Raw genomic sequence first — 27,551 nt, 5'->3', positions numbered from 1 at the left:
CTGATACCTCATAAACCCATTCTTTGCTTTATTTTTTTTAATTGAGATATAATTGAAATACATTAGTTTCAGGTGTACAGAATGATTTGATATTTGTGTATATTGGGAAATGATCACCACAATAAGTCTAGTTAATATCCATCCCTATACATAGTTTAAAATTTTCTTCCTTGTAATGAGAACTTTTAAGATCTACTCTCTTAGCGACTTTCAAATATACGATAGAGTATTATTAACTATAGTCACCATGCTGTACATTACATCCTCATGGCTTATGTATCTTATAGCTGGAAGTTTGTACTTTTTAACCCCTCTCACGCATTTTCCCCCTCTCCCCACCACCAACCCCTGCCCTAGAACTACTAATCTCTTCCCTGAATCCATGAGCTCTTTTTCTTAGATTCCACATATAAGTGAGATCTTACGGTATTTATCTTTCTCTGACTTATTTCACATTGCACAATGCCTTCAAGGTCAATCCATGCTGTCAAAAATGGCAAGATTTCCTTATTTTTTAATGGCTGAATAATATTCCATTGTGTGTGTGTGTGTGTGTGTGTATCACAGTTTCCTTATCCATTAATCCACTGATGGACACTTAGGTTGCTTCCATACCTTGGCTATTGTAAATAATGCTGCAATGAACATGGGGGTGCATATATTTTTGAGTTAATGTTTTCATTTTCTTTGGAAATACCCATAAGTGGAATTGCTGGATCATGTGCTAATTCTAATTGTTTGAGGAACCCCCATACTGTTTGCCATAGTGGCTGCACCAACTGACATTCCTACAAACAGTGCACAAGGGTTCCCTTTTAAAACTCCACATCCTCGCCAACACTTGCTATTTCTTGCCTTTTCATTACAGCCATTCCAACAGGTGTGGGGTGGTATCTCGTGGTTTTGACACGTTTCCCTGACATTGAGCACCTTTTCATGTACCTCTTGGCCATCTGTATGTCTTCTTTGGAAAAATGTCTACTCAGATCCTCTGCCCTTCCTGCTCTATTTCTGTCTTCAGCACACATCCCTGTCTAACATACTATATATCAATATTTTACTTATTTGTTATCAATTTCCTCCAGCCAAAGGTAAGCTCTACTAGGCAAGCAATTCTGTCTAATTTGTTTACTGCTGTTTCTTTAGTATTTAGAACAGTGCCACGCACAAAGAGTACACTCAAAACATATTTATTGAATGACAGAGTATCTAAGTACAGTTTACACTATCCCAATCAAAGGAAAGAATGGGTATAAAAACAGGGGGAGGAGAGATACACCTAAAGAAAATTCTGACAAATAAGAGCTATAATTATAGCTTGCATTTACTATGTCTTCTCCAATCATTTATTCATAATTGTCTAATGGCAATCGTGATGAATACCTGGGTTCAACAAAAAAGGAGTGAATACACTAAGCAAAGTTCATTTATTTTTCATGACGTTCTTCTTTTGATTTTGAGTCTTTACTCTCCTGGATTCCTAACAGAATTGCGTCAGCCTCTAGGATAGTTGTATCTGTTGTTGCTCCCAAGAACCTAGATGTAAGTTCAAGATCTAACAGCCGCAGCCGGACTCTGGTTCCTTTCTGGTATTTCCTAAACAGCAAGAAAAAAAATTCCATTAATTCTGAATATCACTAAATGAACAACTACTTTAAAGTAAAACCCAAATTCTAATTTTAATTTGTGTTGGCTCAAGATAACAAAATTAACACTAGTATATGAGAAATAGTTGTTTTTGACAGAAAAGTAATTTAGTTGTATCAGAATTTTCATCTTAAAGCTGCCTTTAAAGATTTTATAACCTAAATAAAAACGTATTCCAAACTGAAATTCAAACAAGTTGGTTCTTGAAACTGACATTTATTTTAATGTCAGTTATTTTTAAAGTCAAAAAGTATCAAGGGGAAAAAATGTTTTCAGAAACATTTTGTCTTCTAAAATTAAAATCTTCTTTTAAAGTAAAAGAAATTTTACAAAAACAAAATGGAAAACAGTCTAAGTGCAAAGTACTTAGTACTGGGGATTGATTGAACTGTAACTAAAGTATAATGCTGGCCATAACATGCATGATGGCTCAGTTAGGTCAAAAAAATTATTCAAGTATTTCACAATACCAAATGAAAACTGATACTCATCTGTCTTTCTTCCTTGACCAATTATTTTAAGAATTTAACATCAACATTATGAAAAGGTACGGGAGAGTGAAAATATGGCTACTGAATGAAAACCACAAATCTTTAAAAATCTAAAAATATATACCTCGAGTACTCTAAGTTAGTCTTAAAATTAAAATTAAAACAATTTTATATAAACAGAAAATGAAGAAACAGAGTTCTCCAAAAAAGTCACTGGAAAATGATTTTAGTAGACCATATAATGAACAATGTTTGATTAGGTATTCTGGAGGAATTTATAAGTGGTCCATCAAGTAAACATTTAGGCTATTTGGCTTTTTTTTTTAAAGTTATTTTTCTTTCTGGTTACAGAAGGAAATGTCCTTTTGTAAAATTTGTAAAATCATGATGTCAGTCACATTTCCTAGTCCTTTTATATGTATGTTTACATATATGCACATGGGAGTGTGTATCTGACGGCATAGACCTTACTTTCTGTCTTTGTTTAAAAAAATTAAAGAGATATCCTAGAATATTAAGGCATAGCTTTATATTCTTAGAAAACAGCAATTATAGAACACACTCCGTATGAATTAACCACTGGGAAAACAAGCTAAGTTCACAGACAAGGTAAAGCTGAACACTATTTTCTGCATTACTTGGAGCTGTAACCTGTGTTCTAATGGATTCTTTCATTTGTCCTTACAGCACTACTCCAGTGATTCATTTAATCAGCTTTGATTCATGTTGACCCCCTTCCCTCCCCCCCACCCTGCAACATCCAATTAGTTATCAAGTTTTGTTCATTTTTTAACAGATATTTCTTGAGCTTAGCCCTTCAGGTCTCATCATCCTTAGCTAAAGCTTGATGTAGGACCTGGTCTTCCCGGAGCCCACCTTCCTAGTCCGCCTCTCACGATGGTTCCATATCTGCTCTGCTTACGTGGAAATGGCCTAACGTCCATTCCCACACACTTCTACTCCTCTGCACCTTTGCGTCTGTTGTAGCACTGCTTGGACTTTCCTTCTAAATAAATCCTACTGATTCCTAAGTATCCAGGTAGAATGCATCAAATGCAGCTCCTGAGAGCCTCCACAGTCCCCTTATCAGAATGCAGATTCTGTCACTGGAATTCCCAAGGAAGACAGAGGTTTTGCAGTCACAGACTTGGATGCAAATCTGAGCCCTGCTACTTACGAGTTGGGTAACCTTGGGTAACTTGCTTTCTCTGAACCACAATTCCCTCATCTATATAACAGACTTCGACCACTTGGCAGGTTTGCTGGGATGGTTAAATGGGATAATATTATATATTGAAAACGCATAGCCCAGTAAGTGCAAATGTCAGTGCCCTTCACTCACCTGTATTGGTTAACTGTGTAAATCTCTGATTTCTCATTAGATCGAATACTCCCCAAGATCTGGCACTGTATTTATCTCTGTATCCTTCCAGCGCCAGTGCAGCAGGTACTCAAATGTTTGTCAATAAGTTAACAAGACGCTTGCTGGCAAAAGCCACCACCTCACCGACTACCTAGGCTTTCCATTCTCTTGGCTTTAGCAGCTGTGTGGCCTGGCTCATTTACTTAACCTCTCTGAAGTTTGCCTGGCACAGTGCCTGGTGCACAGTAGTTAATAAAGTTAGTTCTCTTCTCCTTCCATTATTCATATCTGGCCTATAAACAACCATGATGAAAGGGAACAGTGACTTTTTATGAAAAGGGATGAACATTCACAAACACTTGGGACACAATTTCTGGGCAGTCTCACTGAAGGGGAAGCTCTCAGTGTAGATGGTTCTGTGTCATAAAATGCTAGCAATCTCCTGTTAAAAAATAAAATCAGAAATACCATGAGTGCACAGTATGCTTGGTAGTTTATGGAAAGGAAAATTTTTTTAGGTGTAGTAGCCTTTAATAATATGAAAGTTTTGTCTTCATCTCTAAAAATTATGCAAATTCTAGAAGTTATCCAGTGAGTTGGTAAAGGAGATGAAAAATGAACTGCAGGACTTTACATGTGCTAAATGAATGAAGAATCACCCACATGTACATACCTTGCACTAAACAAAAAAACCTCTAGAAGATTCTCTGACTTCTGCTACCTGGAAGTAGCTGTTTCTACTTTTATGGTACTTAATTTTCACTGTGCATTATTTCTATGTGTTATCTTCCCTAGCAGACTACAGGCTCTTTATGGGCAGGGCTTTAATCACATCTGCCTCTCTTACAGTACTGAGATGTATACATTTCATTTAACGTAGCCTTTTGAACAGTGGTTTTTCACTTTCCAGTACATCAGAAGCACCTGGGGTGCTTATTAAAAATGCAAATGAGGGAAGCAACCCCAGAGAGTGAGCTGGCAAATGTAGGGTGGGACTTGGGAATTTCCCTTTTTAACAAGCTCCCCAGGTGATTTGGATGCAGTCTTCTCTGATCAGCATTTGAGAAAAATCTGGCCTAGAATTACCTTTATTGTGTACAAGACACAGCATCCTACACACATACAAAGGGCCAGTAAAATGAGGACCTCTGACAGGACTTTGTGGCCACCATTAACAGCCTTTGAGGGTAACAGATGTTTTCTATAAGTGATGAAAAAGCCAACAGACTTTAGGGTGAGTAATTTAAACAGATCAAAAAAAAAAAAAAAAAAAGGTCAGGCAATGACAATATATAATGGAGAAAGGCACCTAACAACAGTCCCTTGAACAAAGCCTACTGACAGCTGGGGTGGGGCTGCCTCTCCCAGACACAGACTGTCCTTTCTGGGAGACCCGGACATGGAAAGGTTAGCAAAGTCCTCACTCAACAGGAAGAGCAGCCATACAATTAATGTGGAGTTTATCCGCGCTTTAACTTGGAAACACTTTATTAAAGGGAAAAGTAAAGAAATAACTAATGTATTTCTGAGAACTCCATTTCTGCCAATGAAATTTGAGGTGAACCTTCAGTACTGCGGTCTTTGACAATCACTTAATACCACTTAGTCTTCCCATGTGGGTTTCCATTGTTCCACATAACAAGATTTAAAATGAAAATGCCAGTAAACTCTTTCCCCAGCTTGTTCATGCAGTTCTTAAATGGTCTATTTATTCAAAGATTTGGGCCTAAGTATAAATATCCAGAAGAGGCAATGTGGTGGTCAAGACTCTAGACTCTGGAGCCAGATGGCCAGATGTGTGCCCAGCTCTATCCATAAATATGCAACTCTGAGCCAGTTACTTCATCTCTCTGTTTCAGTTTCCTCATTTGTAAAATGGGAATAATTATGCCTTCTAGGTTCCTATGAGCATGAAATGAGTTAACACCTGCCAAGCCCTTATAAATGCTCAATAAATGTTAGCTACCATCATCAATCACCACCACCACCACCACCACCACCACCATCACCATCAAAACAAAGCCGGTGACACCTGATGCTCCAGCCTTGGCATGATGGGGAGTACAAGAGCAGTCCCAGATATAATTCCAAGTAATAATTAAACCAATGAAGGATTTCTGTAGAAGGTATGTTTTGGGGGTGAGTTTTCTTTCAATAATTTGCTTTGATTCAAATCTTACTTATTTTAATGGTATAAGCATTCCTCTCTTAAAATGTATTATATAATATATATAACATGCAATATATATAAATACATTATAAATGTCCTACAAAAAAGAAAACAATTTCTTTTGAAATGAATGCTGAATTTCCTTTGAAGATGTGAGGCAAAACAGCACTGAACAAAAGCAAGTAAAATTCAGAAAACTACACATTTAACAGTCCACACTTCCCAGCATTAACCACAATATAAATGAAAACAAGTAGAATATATTGTCAGTCATAGTGACTTATCTACTCTAGTATTCTTTTTGACAGTGGTTCAAGGAACACTGAGGATTGAGGGGCAGGTAGAGCTGTCTAATTTTACCTATCTCCTATCACTCTTCCTTAATTCCTGATGGAGTTAAGCTGTCAATGAATCTATTTTTAGCACATACTACTTCTTGGAAGGGGAAGATGATCATTTCAATAGGTTCATTATTTTTTCTTCCAAGAAGCATTTTTTAGCTTCCTTTAAAATTTACCATTTCATGCTGGAGAGGGTGTGGAGAAAAGGGAACCCTCTTGCACTGTTGGTGGGAATGTAAATTGATACAGCCACTGTGGAGAACAGTATGGAGGTTCCTTAAAAAACTAAAAATAGAATTACCATATGATGCAGCAATCCCACTACTGGGCATATACCCAGAGAAAACCATAATTCAAAAAGACACATGCACCCCAATGTTCACTGCAGCACTATTTACAATAGCCAGGTCATGGAAGCAACCTAAATGCCCATCAACAGATGAATGGATAAAGAAGATGTGGTACATATATACAATGGAATATTACTCAGCCATAAAAAGAAATGAAATTGGGTCATTTGTAGAGACGTGGATGGACCTAGAGACTGTCATACAGAGTGAAGTAAGTCAGAAAGAGAAAAATATCGTATATTAACGCATGTATGTGGAACTTAGAAAAATGGTACAGATGAACCGGTTTACAGGGCAGAAGTTGAGACACAGATGTAGAGAACAAACGTATGGACACCAAGTGGGGAAAGCCATCGGGGGGGTGGGGATGGTGGTGGTGTGATGAACTGGGAGATTGGGATTGACATGTATACACTGATGCGTATAAAACTGATGACTAATAAGAACCTGCTGTATAAAAAAAATAAATAAAATTAAAAAATTTAAAAAAAAATTACCATTTCAATAGTAGACTTAACTTCTAACCTAATCAACCATCCCCCTTCTTTATATACCAGACACTATCTCCTCTATGTCTTCTTCCTATAATGAGGTTTTATTATTTTTAAATTTTAATTAGTTTTTCCTCATTCCTTTGATTACATCAATGGACTTTTCCTTCTAAAAGTGCACAAATACCCATAATTTTGCTACAATTTTAAGAAGTTCACAGATTACCTGAAGGTCATCTACAGACCTATAAGATTAAAAAGTTTTGTGCTAGATTTTAAGTCTGTTTATATTTCTTGAGGTAAAAGAAATGGGTTCTCATTCCATCTACACAACAACATGGCCTTGTGATAATTATGTCTGTTGTTTAATTCCCAATGTGTTTCTTAATGAAACCTAGGACTTCAATGAACAAGCTCACTGGGCCACTGCTCACAGCCACACAGTTGGTAAGCGGTAGACCCAACCTCTACCACGGCCTCATTTTCTAATGGATATAAGACAAAAGTCCATGGCATATGTAAAGAAGGAATTTTTCTTTCATTACCCTGGTCACTTCCTTAAGTTTAAAACTATTAGGAATGAATAAGGACAGGTGTTAAAAAGAGAATTAGGTCCAGAGAAGCATAATATTTTCACTTTAAAAAATATGGAAAAGGGGGGTAAGGGGGGAGGGATAAATTAGGAATTTGGGATTAGCAGATGCAAACTACGGTATGTAAAATAAATAAACAAGGTCCTGATGTATAGCACAGGGAACTATATTCAATGCCTTGTAATAAACTATAATGGAAAAGAATATGAAAAAGAATATATATACATGTATAACTGGATCACTTTGCTGTATACCAGAAACTAATACAACACTGTAAATTAACTATACTTCAATTAAAAAATAAATAAATAAAATAACCATGGAATAAAAAGATAAATCAATAAAATGTATCCAACAAAGGAACAGGCTTGAGATGACTCTTAAGAAGCTGAATGGGTCCCACCATCTTGAATATTTATACCATAAATGTTTGTTTATAGCAAATAATTATACCAAAACGTGTTGGAAATGTTCAGAAGTACTGTATGGTTGTCACAATGATGAGATTGACATTTAGTAGGGGTGGATGGGATGGAGACATTCTGTAATGCACAGAACTCTTCCATACAACAGAGTTGTCCTGGATCTGTGCTAGACATTGATGTGGGTGAAAAACCTGCTTATAATTATCTAAGCTTAAAACTCTGTCTGCTAAATACAAAGAGTTGGTTTTTTAAAAATAAGAGTTTAAGTATACACTAAATTTCCAAGAATGTGATTACTGTGTAAACTAATGGAAGACTGACTTTGTCGACAATGTTAGCAAGAGTTGCTCACTATTTCAGAAAATCACACTGCCATAACAATACCACCATTTCATTTTTGTGTCTTGCTACATGGGTTAAATGCATCTTCTTTACAGCTTAAACTTTGGCTTATTGTTTGCATTGGGAGGAGATCCATCTCCTCTACACCTGCTATCTAAAAATATATGATTTATCTTCTCACCTTTCAATGAAATGCATTGATAAAAACTTAACTAGGGCTTCCCTGGTGGCGCAGTGGTTGGGAATCCGCCTGTCAATGCAGGGGACGCGGGTTCGTGCCCCGGTCTGGGAGGGTCCCACATGCCGCGGAGCAACTAGGCCCGTGAGCCACAGCTACTGAGCCTGCGCGTCTGGAGCCTGTGCTCCGCAACTAGAGAGGCCGCGATGGTGGGAGGCCCGCGAACCGTGATGAGGAGTGGCCCCCGCTCGCCGCAACTGGAGAAAGCCCTTGCACAGAAACGAAGACCCAACACAGCCAAAAATTAAAAAAAAAATTAATAAAATAAAAAAAAAAAAAAAAAAAGAAATACGTTTCTCCTCCGCTTTCAAGGCCACGTTCCACTCTCAGTTTCCTTATTTAAAAAAAAAAAAAAAAAAAAAACTTAACAAAAATACCAGTAATACCAAAACACCGTTGCCCAACATAACTTTCTGTAATGACAGAAACATTCCATATAAGGTGGTCATTGAGCACTTGAAATATGACTAATGTGAGTGAGGAACCAAATTTTCAAATTTTATTTAATTTGAACTAAATTTAAATAGCCATTTAGTGCAGTTATAGACAATTTCAAACTGACAATACAAATAGTAAGCATACTTGTCCTACAATATATAACAGTGGAAGAAAGGCTAGTTTTACAGGAAAAATAGAACTCTGAAATTTGTTATAATAAATAGCTATTACTAATTAGATTCCAGCAATAATAAACGATCAGATCCATGTTGCCATTCCTAAGTCCTCAAATGTTTTCCTTCCTTTCTGTTATTTTTTGTATTTTTCCTCAAATCTGTGTGACACTGTACTAGACACACAGCAACTGAACTGTCTTTTAGATATTTAGAGGTTAAAACAAAATTCTCTGTAAAGATAGCTTCTTCCATGTTACAGATAGAAAATTAAGATACATGGAAGTCACTTGCCAACACCACAAAGCTGTATAAGAGGATTCACAGATTTTTTTTCTCCTCTTCCTTTTCTTAAGTTCTCAGTTACCTCTGACTTCTTGCAAGAACTGTAAGCTTAATCGCTTTAGGAGTGATAAGAAGTTACCACTTCATATGGTCTCATAATGTCTTCCCTTTGAAATAAAATGTAAACCATGTTGCTGCCGCCTAACTCATTGTTTTAACTGTTTCCCACTAGAAAAATGGTTACTTTCAGTGGTAACAGATAATAAATTATCAGAAAAAAGTCTCCATGGCTTAATGCAAGGTTGTCTATTTTTCATACCTTTTTTAATTAGAAAAAAAAACTCTGGATATTAGTTTTACAGAAATGCTGTATTTCATATTATAAAACATTGAATACTGCTGTCTTGAAAGCAAATAGGATATCTCCAGTGAGCATGTTCAAAATGAAAATAGCCTGTGTTTTCACTGCTTGGTGTGTTTCTTTAACTTCAAGTGCTTGCCTCCGACTGATCTTTGTGAACTCCAGCCTAAATGGATTCAATGCCAGCCTTCACCATCACTGCTCTCTTCCACTGTGCATTTTCGCAGACCATATGCTGCAGTAAATGAGCCTGCATGTCTGAGCTGTTTAGGAAAAGGGCAATTAAATCTGGTTTTGCATTTCTGTATTAAGGACATGGTTTAAAGACTTTCCTTTGGAGAGGTTTTTGACATTCTTTCCACAGACATTCTTTAACATCTGTCAGTGCATGCTGGTGACGGTTCTCGTAGACTTAAAATAGAGACAGTCTCTCTGACTAGTTCTTTGATATACGTATATTAAATAATACAAAGCCTACAAATACAAGGCTTGGATTGAACCTCAGTATCCGAAGAGAATCTTGTAAGGAATTCTGACTTTGCTAGTCAATTTAGCTGTCTTGCTGTAATCATAGTTCTCAGAGGTTTTAAAAATAGTTCTCTTGAAATCATTAACCATCTATGTTTTCATCCCAGTAAGTTAAAATAGTTTAGAACTTTTTCTGATTTTCTTACAATTCGTTAAAGTTTTAAGACTTTAGAAGTAAAATTTTGTTTTCTGAAGAGAGAAAGCTAAAATGTTTCTAATGGTTCAATTACCACCTATTTGTCTTTTCTAATTCATACAAATGTTCACAGCAACGCTGATCTCTATGTGAAGCCTATACTTTGTCCGTGTGTGTGTGCGTGTGTGTGTGAGGGAGAGCATTTGCATGTGAGCATGAGGGAATATATGTGCTTTGTTCTTCTTTAAATGAACTGTCTGGGCATCAATTTCCTCATCTCTGAAAAGCACAATGTGCTCTTAGAAGAGACCTAAGGTCTTTTGCAGTTCTGTGATTTTATTCTACTTTTATACAATTTTAAGTGTTTGAAAACAGATATAGTATAGAGAGCTATTAAGTGCAAAATTGATTAAATATACATACAAAATGCAAAATTTTAAGACTTTTTATTAGATACATAAAATATTATTATAGTCTTAAATTTTCAATTAACAAATGAACTTTTATATGCAGACTCTGTGGTGTATTTCAGATTTGTCTCCCTTTTTCAAAGTACCATCACTGTGTTTCCTTGACAGTGTTTCTAGTCTACTGCTTCTTTCTGTTCAATCTGTAAGATGCCTGTCAAGACTGACTCACCACATACTATCTATACTGTCTTATCAAGCACAGCAGCCATGGTTAACAACATAAAGGTAGAGAGTGCTCATAAAGTTCTGTAGCTCTCCAATAATTCAACTCATTAAAATTTAAAATGTTCATAATACTAAAATGCATTTCCTCAAATTGCTATCATCATGGATAAGAATTTTAATCTTTTTCTGCAACTCTACTATAAACGTATGATTTTGTTTTTCCCTTAAACCAAATTCTTTTTAACCTTGCCCTGCCAGTTAAGTATTTTGTGCCACAAATGGAAGTTTTGTCTCTTGTTCAAACATTGATTTGTTTTATGAAATGTGAAAATGGAACATTTTTAAATGTCCAATAAATAATTTCACTTTTTAATAATGTGGAATATGTATATAATGTAATATATTACATATAGCATCAATAATGATAGTCATAACTTTTTCTTAGAGTTAACAAAATAAGATGTGTCAAGAAATTAGGGAAAGGAAAACCCTATAATCTAATAACTATATCAAGTCTATATTTATTTTTTAAAAAACCAAAATGTTTGTTGCTGGTCAGAATATACATATATCATAAAAAAGAATATACACATATTTATATTTAGAGGGGCCAAAAACTCCAAAGAAAACATAAGGAATAAATGCTTTCAGGCACCTGAGATATGCTGATGACTAACATTAGATCAAAGTTGGAGCCAGAATTACAGCATCTAAGCAAAGGATACATTTTGTGGTATACAAGTTTTGTTTTATGAGAAAAGAAAATATACACATTTATTGCCAGAGATAAGTTTTGTCAGTGTAGAACAGAGGAAAGAATATGGGCTTTAAAAAGTTATAGAGGGGTGGAGTCAAGACAGCGGACTAGGAGGACGCAGAATCCACGTCTCTGCACAACTAGGGCACCTACCAGGCACCAGTGGGGGACCACGGACACCTAAGGGGATGGAAGGAACCCCTAGCGACTGGGTAGGATGTGGGGCGTGGGGGGGGAGTGAAGGGGGAGGAGAAGTGGAGGCAGGATGGGACTGGTGCCCTGAGGGGCGGCTGGGGGAGGGGAAGGGGTCCCACGCCCGAAGGGGGAAACTGGGGGAACACTGGGAGGGCAGAGGATCAAAAGGGAGCGTGGTCAGGCTTCCCCCACCCACTTGGGCCCCTGGGAGCCTGCTGAGATCCCAGGCCTGACCCTCTGCCCACCGAGGCCCCCTCCAGCTGCGTGGGTCCTGAGGGAGTGGGAGGGAGGGAAGGGGGAGCAAAAGTAAAGGTCAGACCTATGGACCAGCACCCCTGAGGGGCGGCTGGGGGAAGGGAGTTCCTACACCCAGCGGGACCCACCCATGGTTAGGGGCCCAGCAGCAATGGGGGAGACCCTGGGGGAGACAGTAAGGGAGGGGGGGCATGGAGGAACAGAAGGGAACACGGCCAATGCTTTCCCTGTCCACTTAGACACCGGGGAGCCTGCTGGGCTCCCGGGCCTAATCCTCTGCCCTCAGAGTCTCCCTCCTGGTGCAGAGGCCAAGCCCCGCCCCTACACCCCCACCCAGGGCCCTACCTCTACACTTGGAGACACCCTCTGAGACACCCTCCGACCGCTCTGGGCCTAAACCCCACCCACACACCCTCACCCAGGGCCTTACCTCCAAACTCTGGAACTCCACACTATGTAGGCCCCCCTTTGGACGTGCTGCCTCTCCCCTTCCACATAGGTCCTAAGCAGAGGCCCCGCCCCCTGCTCAAAAGTCAACCCCACCCCCACCTAGGCCCCACCCCACCCTAAACCCCACCCCAGCCTAAGAGCCAACCCCACCTAAACTCTGCCCCCCATAGCCAAGGTCTTTTTTTTTTCTTTTCTCTGTTGTAGTTTTGTTTACCTTGTTGCAGTTGTTTCAATTATATTTTTATTTTTCCTAATATATTTTTTATCTTTCTAATTTATTTTTATTTTTTATTCTTTGTTATTGTACTGCTCCTTTTATCTTTTTTTTTTTTTTGCCACACCACGCAGCATGCGGGATCTTGGTTCCCAGGCCAGAGATTGGGCCCAAGCTCCTGTGGTGGGACACCAAGTCCAAACCACTGGACTAACAGAGAACCTCAGACCCCAGGGAATATTCATCAGAATGAGGCCTCCCAGAGGTCCTCATCTCACCACCAAAACCTGACGCTATCCAACTGCCTGCAAACTCCACTACTGGAGTACTGGCCTCAGGCCAAACAACCACTAAGACAGGAATACAGCCCCACCCATCAAAAATAAAAAATAAAAATAAAAAACGACAAAAAAATGTTACAGACAAAGAGCAAGGTAGAAACCTACAAGACCAAATAAATGAAGACGAAATAGGCAACCTACGTGAAAAAGAATTCAGGGTAATGATAATAATGATGATCCAGAATCTTGGAAACAGAATGGAGAAAATACAAGAAACGTTTAACAAGGATCTAGAAGAACTAAAGAGCAAACAAACAGTGATGAACAACACAGTAACTGAAATTAAAAATACTCGAGAAGGAATCAATAGCAGAATAACTGAGGCAGAAGAATGGATAAGTGAGCTGCAAGATAAAATGGTGGCAATAACTGCCGGGGAGCAAAATAAAGAAAAAAGAATGAAAAGAATTGAGGACAGTCTCAGAGACCTCTGGGACAACATTAAACGCACCAACATTCGAATTATAGGGGTCCCAGAAGAAGAAGAGAAAAAGAAAGGGTCTGGGAAAATATTTGAAGAGATTATAGTCAAAAAATTCCCTAACATGGGAAAGGAAATAGTCGATCAAGTCCAGGAAATGCAGAGAGTCTCTTACAGGATAAACCCAAAGAGAAGCACGCCGAGGCACATATTAATCAAGCTATCAAAAATTAAATACAAAGAAAAAATATTAAAAGCAGCAAGGAAAAGCAACAAATTACCTACAAGGGAATCCCCATAGGTTAACAGCTGATCTTTCAGCAGAAACTCTGCAAGCCAGAAGGCAGTGGCAGGACATATTTAAAGTGATGAAAGGGAAAAACCTACAACCAAGATTCTCTACTCGGCAAGGATCTCATTCAGGTTCGATGGAGAAATCAAAAGCTTTACAGGCAAGCAAAAACTACGAGCAAGTTAAAGAATTAACTTAAAGAATATTAGTAAGTTAAAGAATAAAAACAATATGATCATCTCAATCGATGCAGAAAAAGCTTTTGACAAAATTCAACACCCATTTTTGATAAAAACTCTCCAGAAAGTGGGCATAGAGGGAACCTACCTCAACATAATAAAAGCCATATACGACAAACCCACAGCCAACATCATTCTCAATGGTGAAAAACTGAAAGCATTTCCTCTAAGATCAGGAAAAAGACAAGGATGTCCAATTTTGCCACTATTATTCAACAAAGTATTGGAAGTCCTAGCCACAGCAATTAGAGAAGAAAAAGAAATAAAAGGAATACAAATTGGAAAAGAAGAAGTAAAACTGTCACCATTTGCCAGTGACATGATACTGTACATAGAAAATCTTAAAAGATGCCACCAGAAAACTACTAGAACTAATCAATGAATTTAGTAAGGTTGCAGGATACAAAATTAATGCACAGAAATCTCCTGCATTCCTATATACTAACAACGAAAGATCAGAAAGAGAAATTAAGGAAAGAATCCCATTTACCATCACAATAAAAAGAATGAAATACCTAGGAATAAACCTACCTAAGGAGGCAAAAGACCTGTATTCAGAAAAGTATAAAACATTGATGAAAGAAATCAAAGATAACATAAACAGATGGACAGATATACCATGTTCCTGGACTGGAAGAATCAACATTGTGAAAATGACTATGCTACCCAAAGCAATCTACAGATTCAATGCAATCCCTATCAAATCACCAATGGCATTTTTCACAGAACTAGAAGAAGGAATTTTACAATTTGTATGGAAACACAAAAGGCCCCAAATAGCCCAAGCAATCTTAAGAAAGAAAAACGGAGCTGGAGGAATCAGGCTCCCGGACTTCAGACTATACTACAAAGCTACAGTAATCAAGACAGTATGGTACTGGCACGAAAACAGAAATATAGATCAATGGTACAGGATAGAAAGCCCAGAGATAAACCCACACACATATGGTCACCTTATCTTTGACAAAGGAGGCAAGAATATAAAATGGAGAAAAGACAGCCTCTTCAATAAGTGGTGCTGGGAAAACTCGACAGCTACATGTAAAAGAATGAATTAGAATACTCCCTAACACCACACACAAAAATAAACTCAAAATGGATTAAAGACGTAAATGCGACGCTGGACACTATAAAACTCTTAGAGGAAAACATAGACAGAACACTCTGACATAAATCACAGCAAGATCCTTTTTGACCCACCTCCTAGAGTAATGGAAATAAAAACAAAAATAAACAAATGGGACCTAATGAAACTTAAGAGCTTTTGCACAGCAAAGGAAACTATAAACAAGATGAAAAGACAACCCTCAGAATGGAAGAAAATATTTGCAAACAAAGCAACTGACAAAGGATTAATCTTCAAAATATACAAGCAGCTCATGCAGCTCAATATCAAAAAAACAAACAACCCAATCCAAAAATGGGCAGAAGACCTAAATAGACATTTCTCCAAAGAAGATATACAGATTGCCAACAAACACATGAAAGGATGCTCAATGTCACTAATCATTAGAGAAATGCAAATCAAAACTAAAATGAGGTATCACCTCACACCAGTCAGAATGGCCATCATCAAAAAATCTACAAACAATAATGCTGGAGAGGGTGTGGAGAAAAGGGAACCCTCTTGCACTGTTGGTGGGAATGTAAATGGATAGAGCCACTATGGAGAACAGTATGGAGGTTCCTTAAAAAACGAAAAATAGAACTACCATACGACCCAGCAATCCCACTACTGGGCATATACCCTGAGAAAACCATAATTCAAAAAGAGTCATGTACCACAATGTTCATTGTAGCACTATTTACAATAGCCAGGACATGGAAGTAACCTAAGTGTCCATCAACATATGAATGGATGAAGAAGATGTGGCACATATATACAATGGAATATTACTCAGCCATAAAAAGGAATGAAATTGAGTTATTTGTAGTGAAGTGGATGGACCTAGAATCTGTCATACAGAGTGAAGTAAGTCAGAAAGAGAAAAACAAATACCGTATGCTAATGCATATATATGGAATCTAAAAAAGCGGTACTGATGAACCTAGTGGCAGGGGAGGAATAAAGACACAGACTTAGAGAATGGACTTGAAGGCACGTGGGGGAAGGGGAAGCTGGGATGAAGTGAGAGAGTAGCACTGACATACGTACAATGCCGAATGTAAAATGGATGGCTAGTGGGAAGCAGCTGCATAGCACAAAGAGATCAACTCGATGCTCTGTGATGACCTAGAGGGATGGGATAGGGAGGGTAGGAGGGAGGCTCAAGAGGGAGGGGATATGGGGATATGTGTATACATATAGCTGATTCGCTTTGTTGTACGGAGGAAACTAATGCAGCATTGTGGAGCATTTATACTCCAATAAAGATGGGAATTTTAAAAAGTTATAGAAAGGTCTAGATTTGACTGTGACTGAGTACAAGAAACTTACCTCGTATGGACTGTTTACTTATCTGTAAAGCAATACATAACACCTGGCAAGGCTGCTTTGATGCCTAACACATTATAAGGTATGGAAAGTGCCTGTCACATATATACGAACTCAATAAATAGTAGCTATTATGAAATTCACTACGTTGATACTTATATAAAGTATAATAGATAACTGAAAGGATAGTAACTTCAAATACAATTTTATTAAAGATAACTGGAATACTGTTCAAATGGATAAGCCTGACAGCAACCGTCAATATATATAAAAGAAACAAAAGGAAAACAAAACTCATTGAAGGCATTCTTTAAGTCTGAATTTGGGGCTGAGGGAGGAGGGTAATAAAATCCAGGGGTTACTTTATAAGGACAGACTTGGTGAGTCTGCACGGAGTCAGAGTTGAGAGGCAAAACACAATCAATTGCCTATGGAAGCTTTTTACAGTGTTTTCTTTTTAAAAAAATACTGATGCCTGGGGTCCAACCCAGACCTACTCCCTCAAAATCAACAGGGTAGAGCTGGAGATTCATGCATATTTGGGGAAAAACTCCTCAAATGGGTCTGGTTCAAAAAGTATTGGTTAAAGTGTTCATAAGTTACATTCTCTGAGTCTGTCTCAATCAAACTCCAAATGAATGGTTCATGGCAGTTTGGGGGCCAAGCTGAATCTTGCTCAATTCAAGCTTTAATTTCCCTAACACGTGCATACAGTACAGACGTTATATAGAAGGTCAAAGTTAGAACTGCACATTTTAAATATCAAATATGAGACGAGCAAAGTTGTTTTTCTATTATGAAAACTGAAAAGATTAATATGTATTTCCATCTATACAAAGGGCTGGATCATTTTAGGTTGGCCATATAAGGATTATTGCAGTTAAGGATATATTTTCACGACCGCAAGATTTTCAAAATCACTTCCATGGCGCTTGAAAACCTAACACTTGCTGGCATATACAACAACTGTCAAATTTAGCTTGAAAATTATCTTATGGCAGATGTCATCTCCTGATCCCATCCCTAAAATGTCCTTAATAATGTCCTTCAATGGTAGAAACTCTGTCTCCAGGTTCCTAACTCCTGTAGTTTTGACTACATTAAGAGAACAGAGGACTTCTAAATTCACTGTTACCAACCCATTTTCAGAGTTTCCTTTTTTCTTTTAATCTTGTTTCTGTCTCTCTGAATTAGTTACTTATTAAATAAGTATTACTGAATTTTCAACAAACACCTGCTCAACTGGGGTAAAGGGGTACCAACAAGAAAGAGAGAAACTATCCTACTCCCTCCCAACCCATGGAGGCAACAATGGAGTGAAAACCCATTTTCCATCAATTCCCTTGGTGGGAGGTAGGACTACTTTAGCAGGTCAGTCCTGATTTCTGTGCCCTTTCAATAAGACATGAGACTTTACCAGATGTCTTTTGGAAAGCCAAATACTTAAGAGATTGTTACCTCAGTAGCCTCTGTGGGCTGGCAAGAGTCAGAGAGAAAAACCTTTCATAAAAGAATCAAATACATGCCTGCAGGTTTCATGCAATCCAGAGTGTTTCAAACAGCCTCCTCTGCAGGACAAGACTCAGTGTCTGGGGTTGGCGGGGGGTGGGGGCGGTTAGGGAGGGGGTAGTGGAAGCAGGGAATGGAGCACAAAGACGCCTATCACATGCTGACAAGGCTGAAGTCAGGTTGGTTTTAAGAGAGACCCTTAGGGCTTGGAATAGAGCTTGCGACTTGGCACTTTACAGTCCCGGGTTGATATTTGTCCTCTGCACCCCCATATCTGGGTATATGCATTAAACACTCTGGTTCATGCCCTTTTAAAACTGAGGGCAATGAAGCCTAGAGAAGTTCTGTGAAATTAAAAATAAAACAGAAAACTGACTACATAAGTTCAGAAAAGCAAGTCGTTTAAAGGCATTTCATGTGATAAGGTGCTTTTACATCGCTGAAAGCTCAATAAGAGTCACCAATGTGATTTTGTTCCCCCCAAAGTTAACGTAATTTAGGCTGAATTAGTACAAGTATATATTCCACATTTCCCACATAATAATCCCAATCTCCTTGCACTTTTCTGACCACTCTAGGGAATTGTCACCTGTTTGGAAAGAAGACAGTGAAAGAATCTTGTATTATGTGAATGAAAAATTAAGGGAAGAGCAGTTAACAGGTTGAAAAAAAAGTAGAAAAAGGACCTTATACCTGTCAGAAGAATTTGAAAGGCAAGGATTAGATAATGATATTATTAAAGAGGTCACAATATTTATTTTGTGCATCTACTTTCTATGCCTCCAAAAAGCAGAAATAAGAAAAATGGTTAGAAGTTACAGAATGGCAGATTTAGCAGATTTCAGCTTAATATGAGGAAGAACTTCTAACAGAGTTGGCTGGAAGAGGAACTGGGTGTTTTGGGCATTCATGGAGGAAATCACAGGGAATTTTCAAGACGGATGAGCACTGTGGCAGTGATGGAGTTGGAATTCAGTAAGGGCTGAATCAGATGACTTCTAAGATTCCTTCCATTTCTAAAATTTTATGATTCTATGACTCAGAATACTTATTAGGTCTTCCACCATTCAGGAAACATGAAAGCTGGAAAGCAAGTTAAAAAAAGAGCAGCCAAACGGTCAGACAGTAGGTCAGATAGGCAGTAAGAAAGTTAAAATCCGATCACTTTTTAGTTTACCTTTCGGCACTTATCTCTTTCACACCATGTTGGTGCCTTGACTTATTTCTGGATAGCAAGATCCGCTAGGCACGATTAACTTATTCATCTAGCTCAAATCCGAAGCTAAAGATGATTCCTGACATGACTGCTGGCTAGATGACAAACTAAATTTTGTTTCAGATAGAATACACAGTTAATTGACCAGGAAAAACAGATGTTTTACCCCTTCTATTTGTCACTTCCCTAGGTAGGCCATTTCTAAATCACCCTCTGCTTGGATACAAATGAGAAAAGTGACAGGTCAAATATAGCTACCTCTTTCTGTTACTTACGGTGCTCTCTTTAATAAATCTATGTTAATGTGATACTTTTGAACTTGCACTCTGTAGCACTGCACTGCACTAGAAATAATAGGCACCTGATAAACATTGGTGGAAGACTACCGTGAATATACATTCTCATGTGCTACACAAAACTTCTGCAACTGGAGTTGTACACTGGGAGTCTATATTTGACCACAGTGCATTCCACCACTAGACATATGTGCAGCTTACCTGGGCTCCAATCTCAAGGCCACACTGATTTACTTCAAATCCTGAGCAGCAGCCTACATGTTGACAGAGTGTTACAGAATGCTGCCAGTGCTCCCCGATCGCTGGGTCACTCCTATCAGTACAGGAGCGCGACTGCACAGTGACCAGGGGGCTTCTGCTCAGCCAGCTGATGGTTTTTTTTGCTTCTGATTTGAGAAAAGAAATTGTTTCGGAGCAGATTGGTATCTCTAGGGTGACTTTATTCTAAATGCTAATAGAGTAAAATATTGTTAAGAGTCAAATATCTTTGGAATAAAATTCTGCAAAAAAAAAAGAAATATTACACACTCTGGACTCTCTGAATCAAAATCAAAGCATCTCTTTGTGATTAAAAATTGTAAATAAGAGCTTTTTTTTTTTTTTTTGCTTTTATTTTTATTTAGTAGGAGGTTGTGGCTATTTCCTTGGGATTAGATAATGATATTATTTCAAGGCTTTTACTACCCAGAAACAAGATTCAAAAAATACTAAAATTCCAAAAGAACTGTGTTAGGATAGCATTTTGACTAATATTAGCATCTCTGAATAAATTCTTATGCTTTTAAAGTAAAGCAAAACAGGGAAGAATAGTGATTAAAATTTTTTCCTTCACTACTAAAAAGGGATTAAGAAACTCAACTTTGATGAGCATTCATTTCCCCTCTCAAATTCTACTTTATAGAGGTTATCTGTATATAGCTTTCCTTGCCCATGTAAATGGACTTCCTAAATCAGTGCCTACAAAATGCGGAAAAAAAGCTCAAGATCCTAGAGCTTTTAAACTTGCCAGAAAAGGGTGAATGAACAGCACAATTCTGTTCAAAAAGCATATATCATGTCATATTAATAGCTAAAGAAAGCCATGGTTTATTGGTTTATTGTTTAGTGATAACTAGGACCATGGATAACAAACTGACAGTGTTTAAGAACAATTCTGTTCCCCAATTTACTCGTTTTATGCGAACAACTCTATGACCATTATGTAATCTTGAGCAAGGTTACCTTTATTGTAAAATGGGAATCACCATAGTACCTACCTCCTAGGATTGCTGAGAAGATTGTACAAGAGAATGTACATACAGGACTTAGGAAATGCTCAGTGAAAGTCTAGTCAGGACAGGCCTGGATTTAACAAAGAAATTTTTCAGGCATATAACTAGTTCTGTCACAATCAATGTAGGTCTGGCTGTAAGGCTTACTGGGGCTGGCAAACTGACTTGGCAGGCGGTTGATTCCTGTTGGGGATGGACAGAAGTTGACAAAAAAGTTTTCAAAGATCTCCTGTTCAAAGAGATTGGGTTTAACTTTAGATGGCTGTCGATTGCTAATCTACTGGATAAGCAGCTGGACTCTTGACCAAATGTGTTTCTAGACCTAGAGGGCCTTTCTGTTGAAAGTAGGACCCCCGTGACGAAGGATACAGGAACAGAATATGAGCCCTGAGAAAGGTGGGCCCAGCATGAGTGCTTGCCCTGGGTCTGGGGTTCCAACCTGTCAGTTTTTCATTGCTTCATTGCTTCATTCATTCATTTATTCAACAAATATTTCTTAAAGGCCCATCTGTGGCAGGCACTGTTCTAGGTGCTGGAGTAACCAATGTACAAGAAAGACAGGGTTCCAGCACTCAGAGAGCTTACATTGTGGTAGAGAGGAAAAGACAATAAACAAACAAATCAGGTAGGAGGAAGTGCTGTGCAGAAAATTTAAATAAGGTGATATGACAGACAGGGGTGACATTTGACTGGGTGGTGAAGGGAGGCATCTCTGAAGAAGTGACATTTAAGTGGAGCTCTGAATGACAAAAAAGGAGCCAGCTGTGTAAAGATGGGGGCAGGGCATTTCAGGCAGAGGCACAGTTAGTTCAAATACTCAAAGGAACAAGTTGGTATGTTTAAAGAAGCAAGAGAAGGCCAGCTTGGCTGGAGAGCACTGGGTGACAGGGACACTGGGAGGAGTGAGAGGGCAGAGAGGAAGGGAGGAGGCAGGCCACCCATAGTGCTTCAGACCCCAATAGAAAAGGTTTGGGGTTTACTTTGGAGAAATGCATGATCAAATTTCTGTTTTTAAGATCACTCTGGCTACTCTCTGGAAAACGAACTGTAGGAAATGATGATGGAAAGACTCTGGGTGGGGAGGATTGAAGTGCTAATTACGACACTTATCCATGGGCAAGGGTGTTGCAGTGAGATATAGCTGTGCTGGCACACCAAATTCCAGGATCAAAGCAGCTGGATTTAATCCTACCGATAATACTGTGTGTCTTGGTTATAATTCATCCAGGATCACAGTAGAGCTGGGCTGAACCTTTTAATATACTGCTTGTATTCTTCTTGTTTTAACAAACAATTTATGCACGTGTAGAACCACCTACTTCCTGTTATAATTGGCAGAGCCTGGCTGTAACGTCCTCTGGGGTGGCAAACTGCCTTGGAAATAAGAGTTGGATCTTTATGAAGACAGACAGCAGTTGACAAAGTTTTCAAAGATGCGTGGTGCAATCTGGGGAGGCAAGACTTGAAATTTCCTAAAGCAATGTCTACTCCTACATTTGCTGGTTTATATAAGTGTATTAGTGTGCTTGGGCAGCTATAACAAAACTGGGTGTCTTAAACATCAGAAATTCATTTTCTTATAGTTCTGGAGGCTAGGGATCTGCAGTTCAAGATCAAGGTTCTGGCTGATTTGGCTTCTGGAAGAGACTCTCTCCCAGCTTGCAGACTGCTGCCCTCTCACTATGTCCTCACACGGCCCCTCCTCAGTGCGCACACAGCAAGAGAGTACTCTCATGTCTCTTCTTCCTTTTATAAGGACACCAATCCCAGTGGATTAGGTCCCCACCCTTATGACCTCACTTAACGTTTATTACCTCCTTATATCCCATATAGTCATAATGGGGGTTAGGGCTTCAACATATGAACTTTGAGTGGACACAATCCAGTCCATAACAATGTGTTATTGTGAATTCCTACTTGTGTGAGTACAAGCAAATGTTAAATTTATTTGAAACACATATTTATTGCCACTATATAACAATGAGATATTCAGGATATGAAGAATAAATCTGTGATCTCAAGGAGTTTAGAGTCTAGCAGGGGAGGTAATTACAGTGAAATGTGGAATACTATACTAGAGGTAGTATATGTAAACACAAAGAATTCTATTAGGGAAAAAAATGTCAGGAAACCATAAGGAGAAGAGCTGACGGTTATGTTAAATTTTATAGAATGAGTGGGAGTTCACCAGTGAGGTAGACAAGAAAATCCAGACCTACCTCAAAACCCAACCTCTATGAAATAGGTCTTCCTTGGACTCCCCCAGCCTGAAGACATATATCCTTTTACTGAGTTTCAAGAATAGTTATTGTTTGCACAGTTCCTTTGGCCGTTAAAGTAGTGCTCTGAGATACAGCTTCTACTATTCTCTTGAACTATTTAAGTCTTTTGTTATCAGTAAGTTTTAATGTGTATGCCTATGTTTCTTGAAGGTAAGGAACATAGCTGATGAATCCTTCAATAGTAGTAAATGAAGGTTCTTTGATTTGAGGAGACTAAAGGATGTATAAGAGAGAACTTAGATGTGAGAATTAGGAGGGTTATAATCAGGTTCTGACACCTCATTAACAAAGAGAATATTCCAGGTAATTGCTCTGGGTCTCATTTTTTCTTTCAAAAGAGACAGTTGACTAGGTATATATGGTCTGACAAGCTCTATGAACATACTAGTTCAATCTCCATGAACCTCCATGAACATACTAGTTCAATCTCTCATTCAACAACCCTGTCTAGTTAGGGGTTTCTTAAAGGTACCAGTCTTTACTACTTAAAAAAAAAAATCTCCTTTCCCTTCTTGTTCAGATTTTATACAAGCAATTAAAAGGCCATAAAAATTCATCCAATATTATATTTAACATAAAAGGGGGGAAGGAAGGAACAACAAAAAATTCAATTATCAATCCTTCAAGTTTAAATGTTAACCTTAAAATACAGTTGACATCTAGGGTAATTGTTCTACTTCAAGTAAACTGTAAGGAAAATCAGGACAGATAATAGTGGCAGGCAAATTAAATACTCACCTTTGCTTTCTAGTGATTAGATTTAAACATATGGTTTAACCATTTCACAATATAGTATTTATATTTAAACAAAAACACACTCTAGCTATACACAAAGAGATTGCTAAAATGTAAAACATGTAAATCGTGCATCTTCTGTTTTATAACAAAATCTCATCCCAAATGAACGAGTGGGTGGAGGAGAAACAACTCAATTAAAAAGATATTTTCTATAACAATTCCGAAATAGACTAGTTTATTAGTAATTATCAAAAAAAGAAATAGTTCCATTTGAAAAGTTGGTTACAGTTCTAACTTTACAGTCACAAACTCTCTTGTCAGATCAAACCAGTGCTTGCAAAAGTAATTCTGATGCCCAAGTATGGGACAGGCTCCACGACCACAAAACTATGCCAGCTCTACCTTTTAAATAGAGTTTGCCAAGATGAGTGTGTTATTAGCCAGGCTTGGCTCAAACAATCCACTGCCCACAAAGCTACTTTAATGTACTGTCTCTATTGAAAATCACAGAGGTCCAACAATACATTACGATACTTTCCCATCACTGCAGCAATTCCCACCACAGGCAACACTTTGTCTCCAACAAAGAAGCCTCACATTCTATGTCTGCACAAACCCCGATCCTGACTAGTACTGTGCGGCTGCCAAGAGGAACATCTGTGTGCTCGACAGTACACAAAACTGGCTCTTTTCTTTTTTCTTTCTCTTACTTTCTGTTTTCTTCTTCTTTTTAATTTCCTAGACAATAAACTATGTGATTGCTGGTAAGGAAACGGTCTTTCATTCCCGTCCTCTTCCCTTTTATTTGTTTGTTTGTTTAAAGTGACAAACAACTACATCTGCCATCTACTATTATTACTTTAAATCCAAATCCTGAAAACACATTTAGTCCAAATCCTGATTCCCTATGAGCTTAGACTTGTGATCATCTGAAGAGTATTGACTTTAAAGATGAAGATCCTTAAAGGTATATTAATAAAAAGAAGTTATCCAATTCCGAGAATATTCGAGAACTTTACTTATATAGAGAGAGTGAAAAATCCAAATAAAAACTAAAAAATGGTAATATACTCATGAGAATAAAAAACTTGTAAACTATATGTTCCCTGTAGAAAGTTTACAACAAAAGCTATTATTTCCATAAGAATATTACATTTTGGTGTTTCATGCCAAAGAAAGACTTTTATATTATGTTTACCTTCACCTCAAATCAATATTTGGGCTTAAAGAGGTAAAAGAAATTAAGGTGCACCAAGAGACAAATGCACAAAGAATATGACTAGGAATTGACCAGAGGAAAATTACATATTATAGACCCACAATTTCTATCTGCTCCCTAAACAAAAGAAAAAAAAAAGGCTCAATTTCATTAGTGATCAAATAGATGCAAATTAAACCTAGATACTTTTGCTATCAGTATGGTTAATATTTGAAAACAGACTACACATTTTTGCAAAGGAATGGAATAGCTGGCATTTTAAATGAGTACTACCTTTCTAGAGAGCAATTTGGCAGTATGAGTGTTTATACAAATTGGCCCAGCAATTTCACTTTTCGGATTTTATCCAAAACAAGTGAGAAGAGATGGGCACCCAGATGTTTACTGTAGCTTTATTTAAAATAGAAACAATTTAAAAACAGATAAATATCCAATTATAGAGGCTCTGTTAAATAAATTATGATACAACTCTTCAAGGAGTACTATACAACCAAGAAAAATGAAGTTTAAGAGAATATATAATAAAAAATTTCACTACATAGTTAAGAGAAAATAGCAGGTTATAAAATATGATATATAATGGTAATCCACCTTTTAAAAATGTATGCATGCTTAGGAAAAATAAAAAATGTTAACAATAGTATTCTCTCATGGTGGTATAATAATAAATTTCTCTATTTTATAATAAACATGCCCTTAGTTTTAAACCAGAAAAAAGTCCCTGAATTATTTCTTCTTAGAATTGATGGAAAATTTTAATTTATTATCATTAAATAAATAAAGGGTAATTCATTTCTTCTCAAAGATACATTAACATTTTCCCAGGTTTTCAAAAACTGTTCCATTGAAAATCATGTAAAATTTCACATGAAAGCTGTAGCAAGAGACAAACAGGAAGAGGGAATCACTACAATAATTTAAGTTGAGAATGGAAAAATCTCTTAGATTTATCACTTTAAGTAGTAGTTGGCAATCACCCAATTGTAGCTCAAAAAGTTTAATGAAGATAGTTAGAGCTGACACTGATTTCATAGCCTGAAAGACCAGTCCATGTGAAATGTATCTCTAACTTTTAGTAGATTAAAACAATGAAGCAACATAAACAAGAAACAACTGTAATTTTATGTGTGTGTGTGTGTACTGATTGGTAGAAATGGAATAAATGGAAAATAATGAAGTTTTCTATTCTTTAAGTCAAAGATAATATGGAGAGCATTTTTTACCTGTCTTACCTTATACTACAAAACTGGATTAATAAGGAAATCACTTTCCAGTTTTATTCTAAAAGGATAAAAGGAATTCTCTACTACTTTCCATTTAATCTGTTCACTCTCCTCTGACATCTTGCACAGGAGCCAGGAAGCTACAAAGAGAAGATCTATGAATTCTGAAAGCAGACAAAGTGTGGGCTTTATCCTTTGAGTTATATCATTCTTTTTCTGCGATACATTCTATAAAACCAGTTTTAAATTACATAGCTTGTTTGTGATTCTGCTACAGTAACCTATGTATTTCTTTTGAAAAAAATAAAATTATCTGCTTAAAATGGCCACCAAAAAAAAAGTGTTTGCAAAGCAGCTGTTAAATAAATGAGACAGACAGAGCTGTACTCTGTTAACTGACACCACTTTACTACATGGTATTTAAAAACCATCACTGGAAAAGCAATAAAAAGTGTCCTGCTTTGTGATCTGGATTTCCCCTTCACTGTACACAAGCAGGGTTTTCATGTGATATTTTTAAAGTGTTATTATTCTAGAAGCTAACTGGTCCATCTGTTCTTTATGTTCACTAGTATATGACCAAATATGTTCATAAATAAAATTAAAGGCAGAAGAGTTATCTAGATATGTGAAGACCTGTCAACAAATAATACAACTTTTAAAGGATATACAGATTCCTTCTGGTTTAATTACTGAATAAACATACTGCAGAGGAATGCTTGTCTATCAAGTGAAATGTGAATGCCGTATCACCAAGACGCAGGTGGAGGGTGTGCCACAGAAACAAAGGCCTATGCTGAACACTGGACTTTATTTTAAGTGGAATTTAACTAAGTCTTGTTATTTGCCACGCACTGTACTTCTTGTACTTCTTGTACTTTACATGTTATTTCATTTATTCTCACACAAACAACTTTAGAGGTAGGTGTTACTATCATCATTTTCCAAGTGAAAAAACTTTCCCAAAGTCACACAGCTAGTAAACAGTAGAGCTGGGATTCAGACCCTGATCTCTCTGACTCCAGTCTGTGCTCTTTTTACCACGTTATAGGGTCAAGAGAAGTAGATTGACTGAATGCTGAAATTATGGGACACCTTATGGTTGAAGTTTTAGCAGTGACACCACCAGATCAAAGATACCTTACTTGTTACCAGTGTCTCCCCTCTCCTCAAGACACTGGCAAAGTCCATT

The 27,551-nt window shown here is 37.6% G+C and overlaps 1 protein-coding gene across 3 annotated transcripts in view; it reads right to left on the bottom strand.

The window, feature by feature from the left end:
- Positions 1-1,176: 1,176 nt before the first annotated feature.
- MRPS28 (mitochondrial ribosomal protein S28) overlaps positions 1,177-27,551 on the bottom strand; it is a 102,388-nt gene continuing 76,013 nt past the window's right edge. For 2 of the 3 annotated variants that reach the window (XM_082363640.1, XM_082363642.1), the window contains one exon: positions 1,177-1,596. In XM_082363640.1, coding sequence (XP_082219766.1) covers positions 1,428-1,596 — 169 coding nt within the window. In that variant the 3' untranslated portion in view covers positions 1,177-1,427. The remainder of the gene's footprint in view (positions 1,597-27,551) is intronic. The other variant, XM_082363643.1, reaches the window with a different exon arrangement.

Source organism: Balaenoptera borealis (genome assembly GCF_965194805.1).
Source record: "Balaenoptera borealis genome assembly, chromosome: 17".
NCBI classification, from domain to species: Eukaryota; Metazoa; Chordata; class Mammalia; order Artiodactyla; family Balaenopteridae; genus Balaenoptera; species Balaenoptera borealis.
The sequence above is the reverse complement of the archived record's forward strand: the minus strand, read 5'-3'. Positions and strand labels throughout refer to the sequence as shown.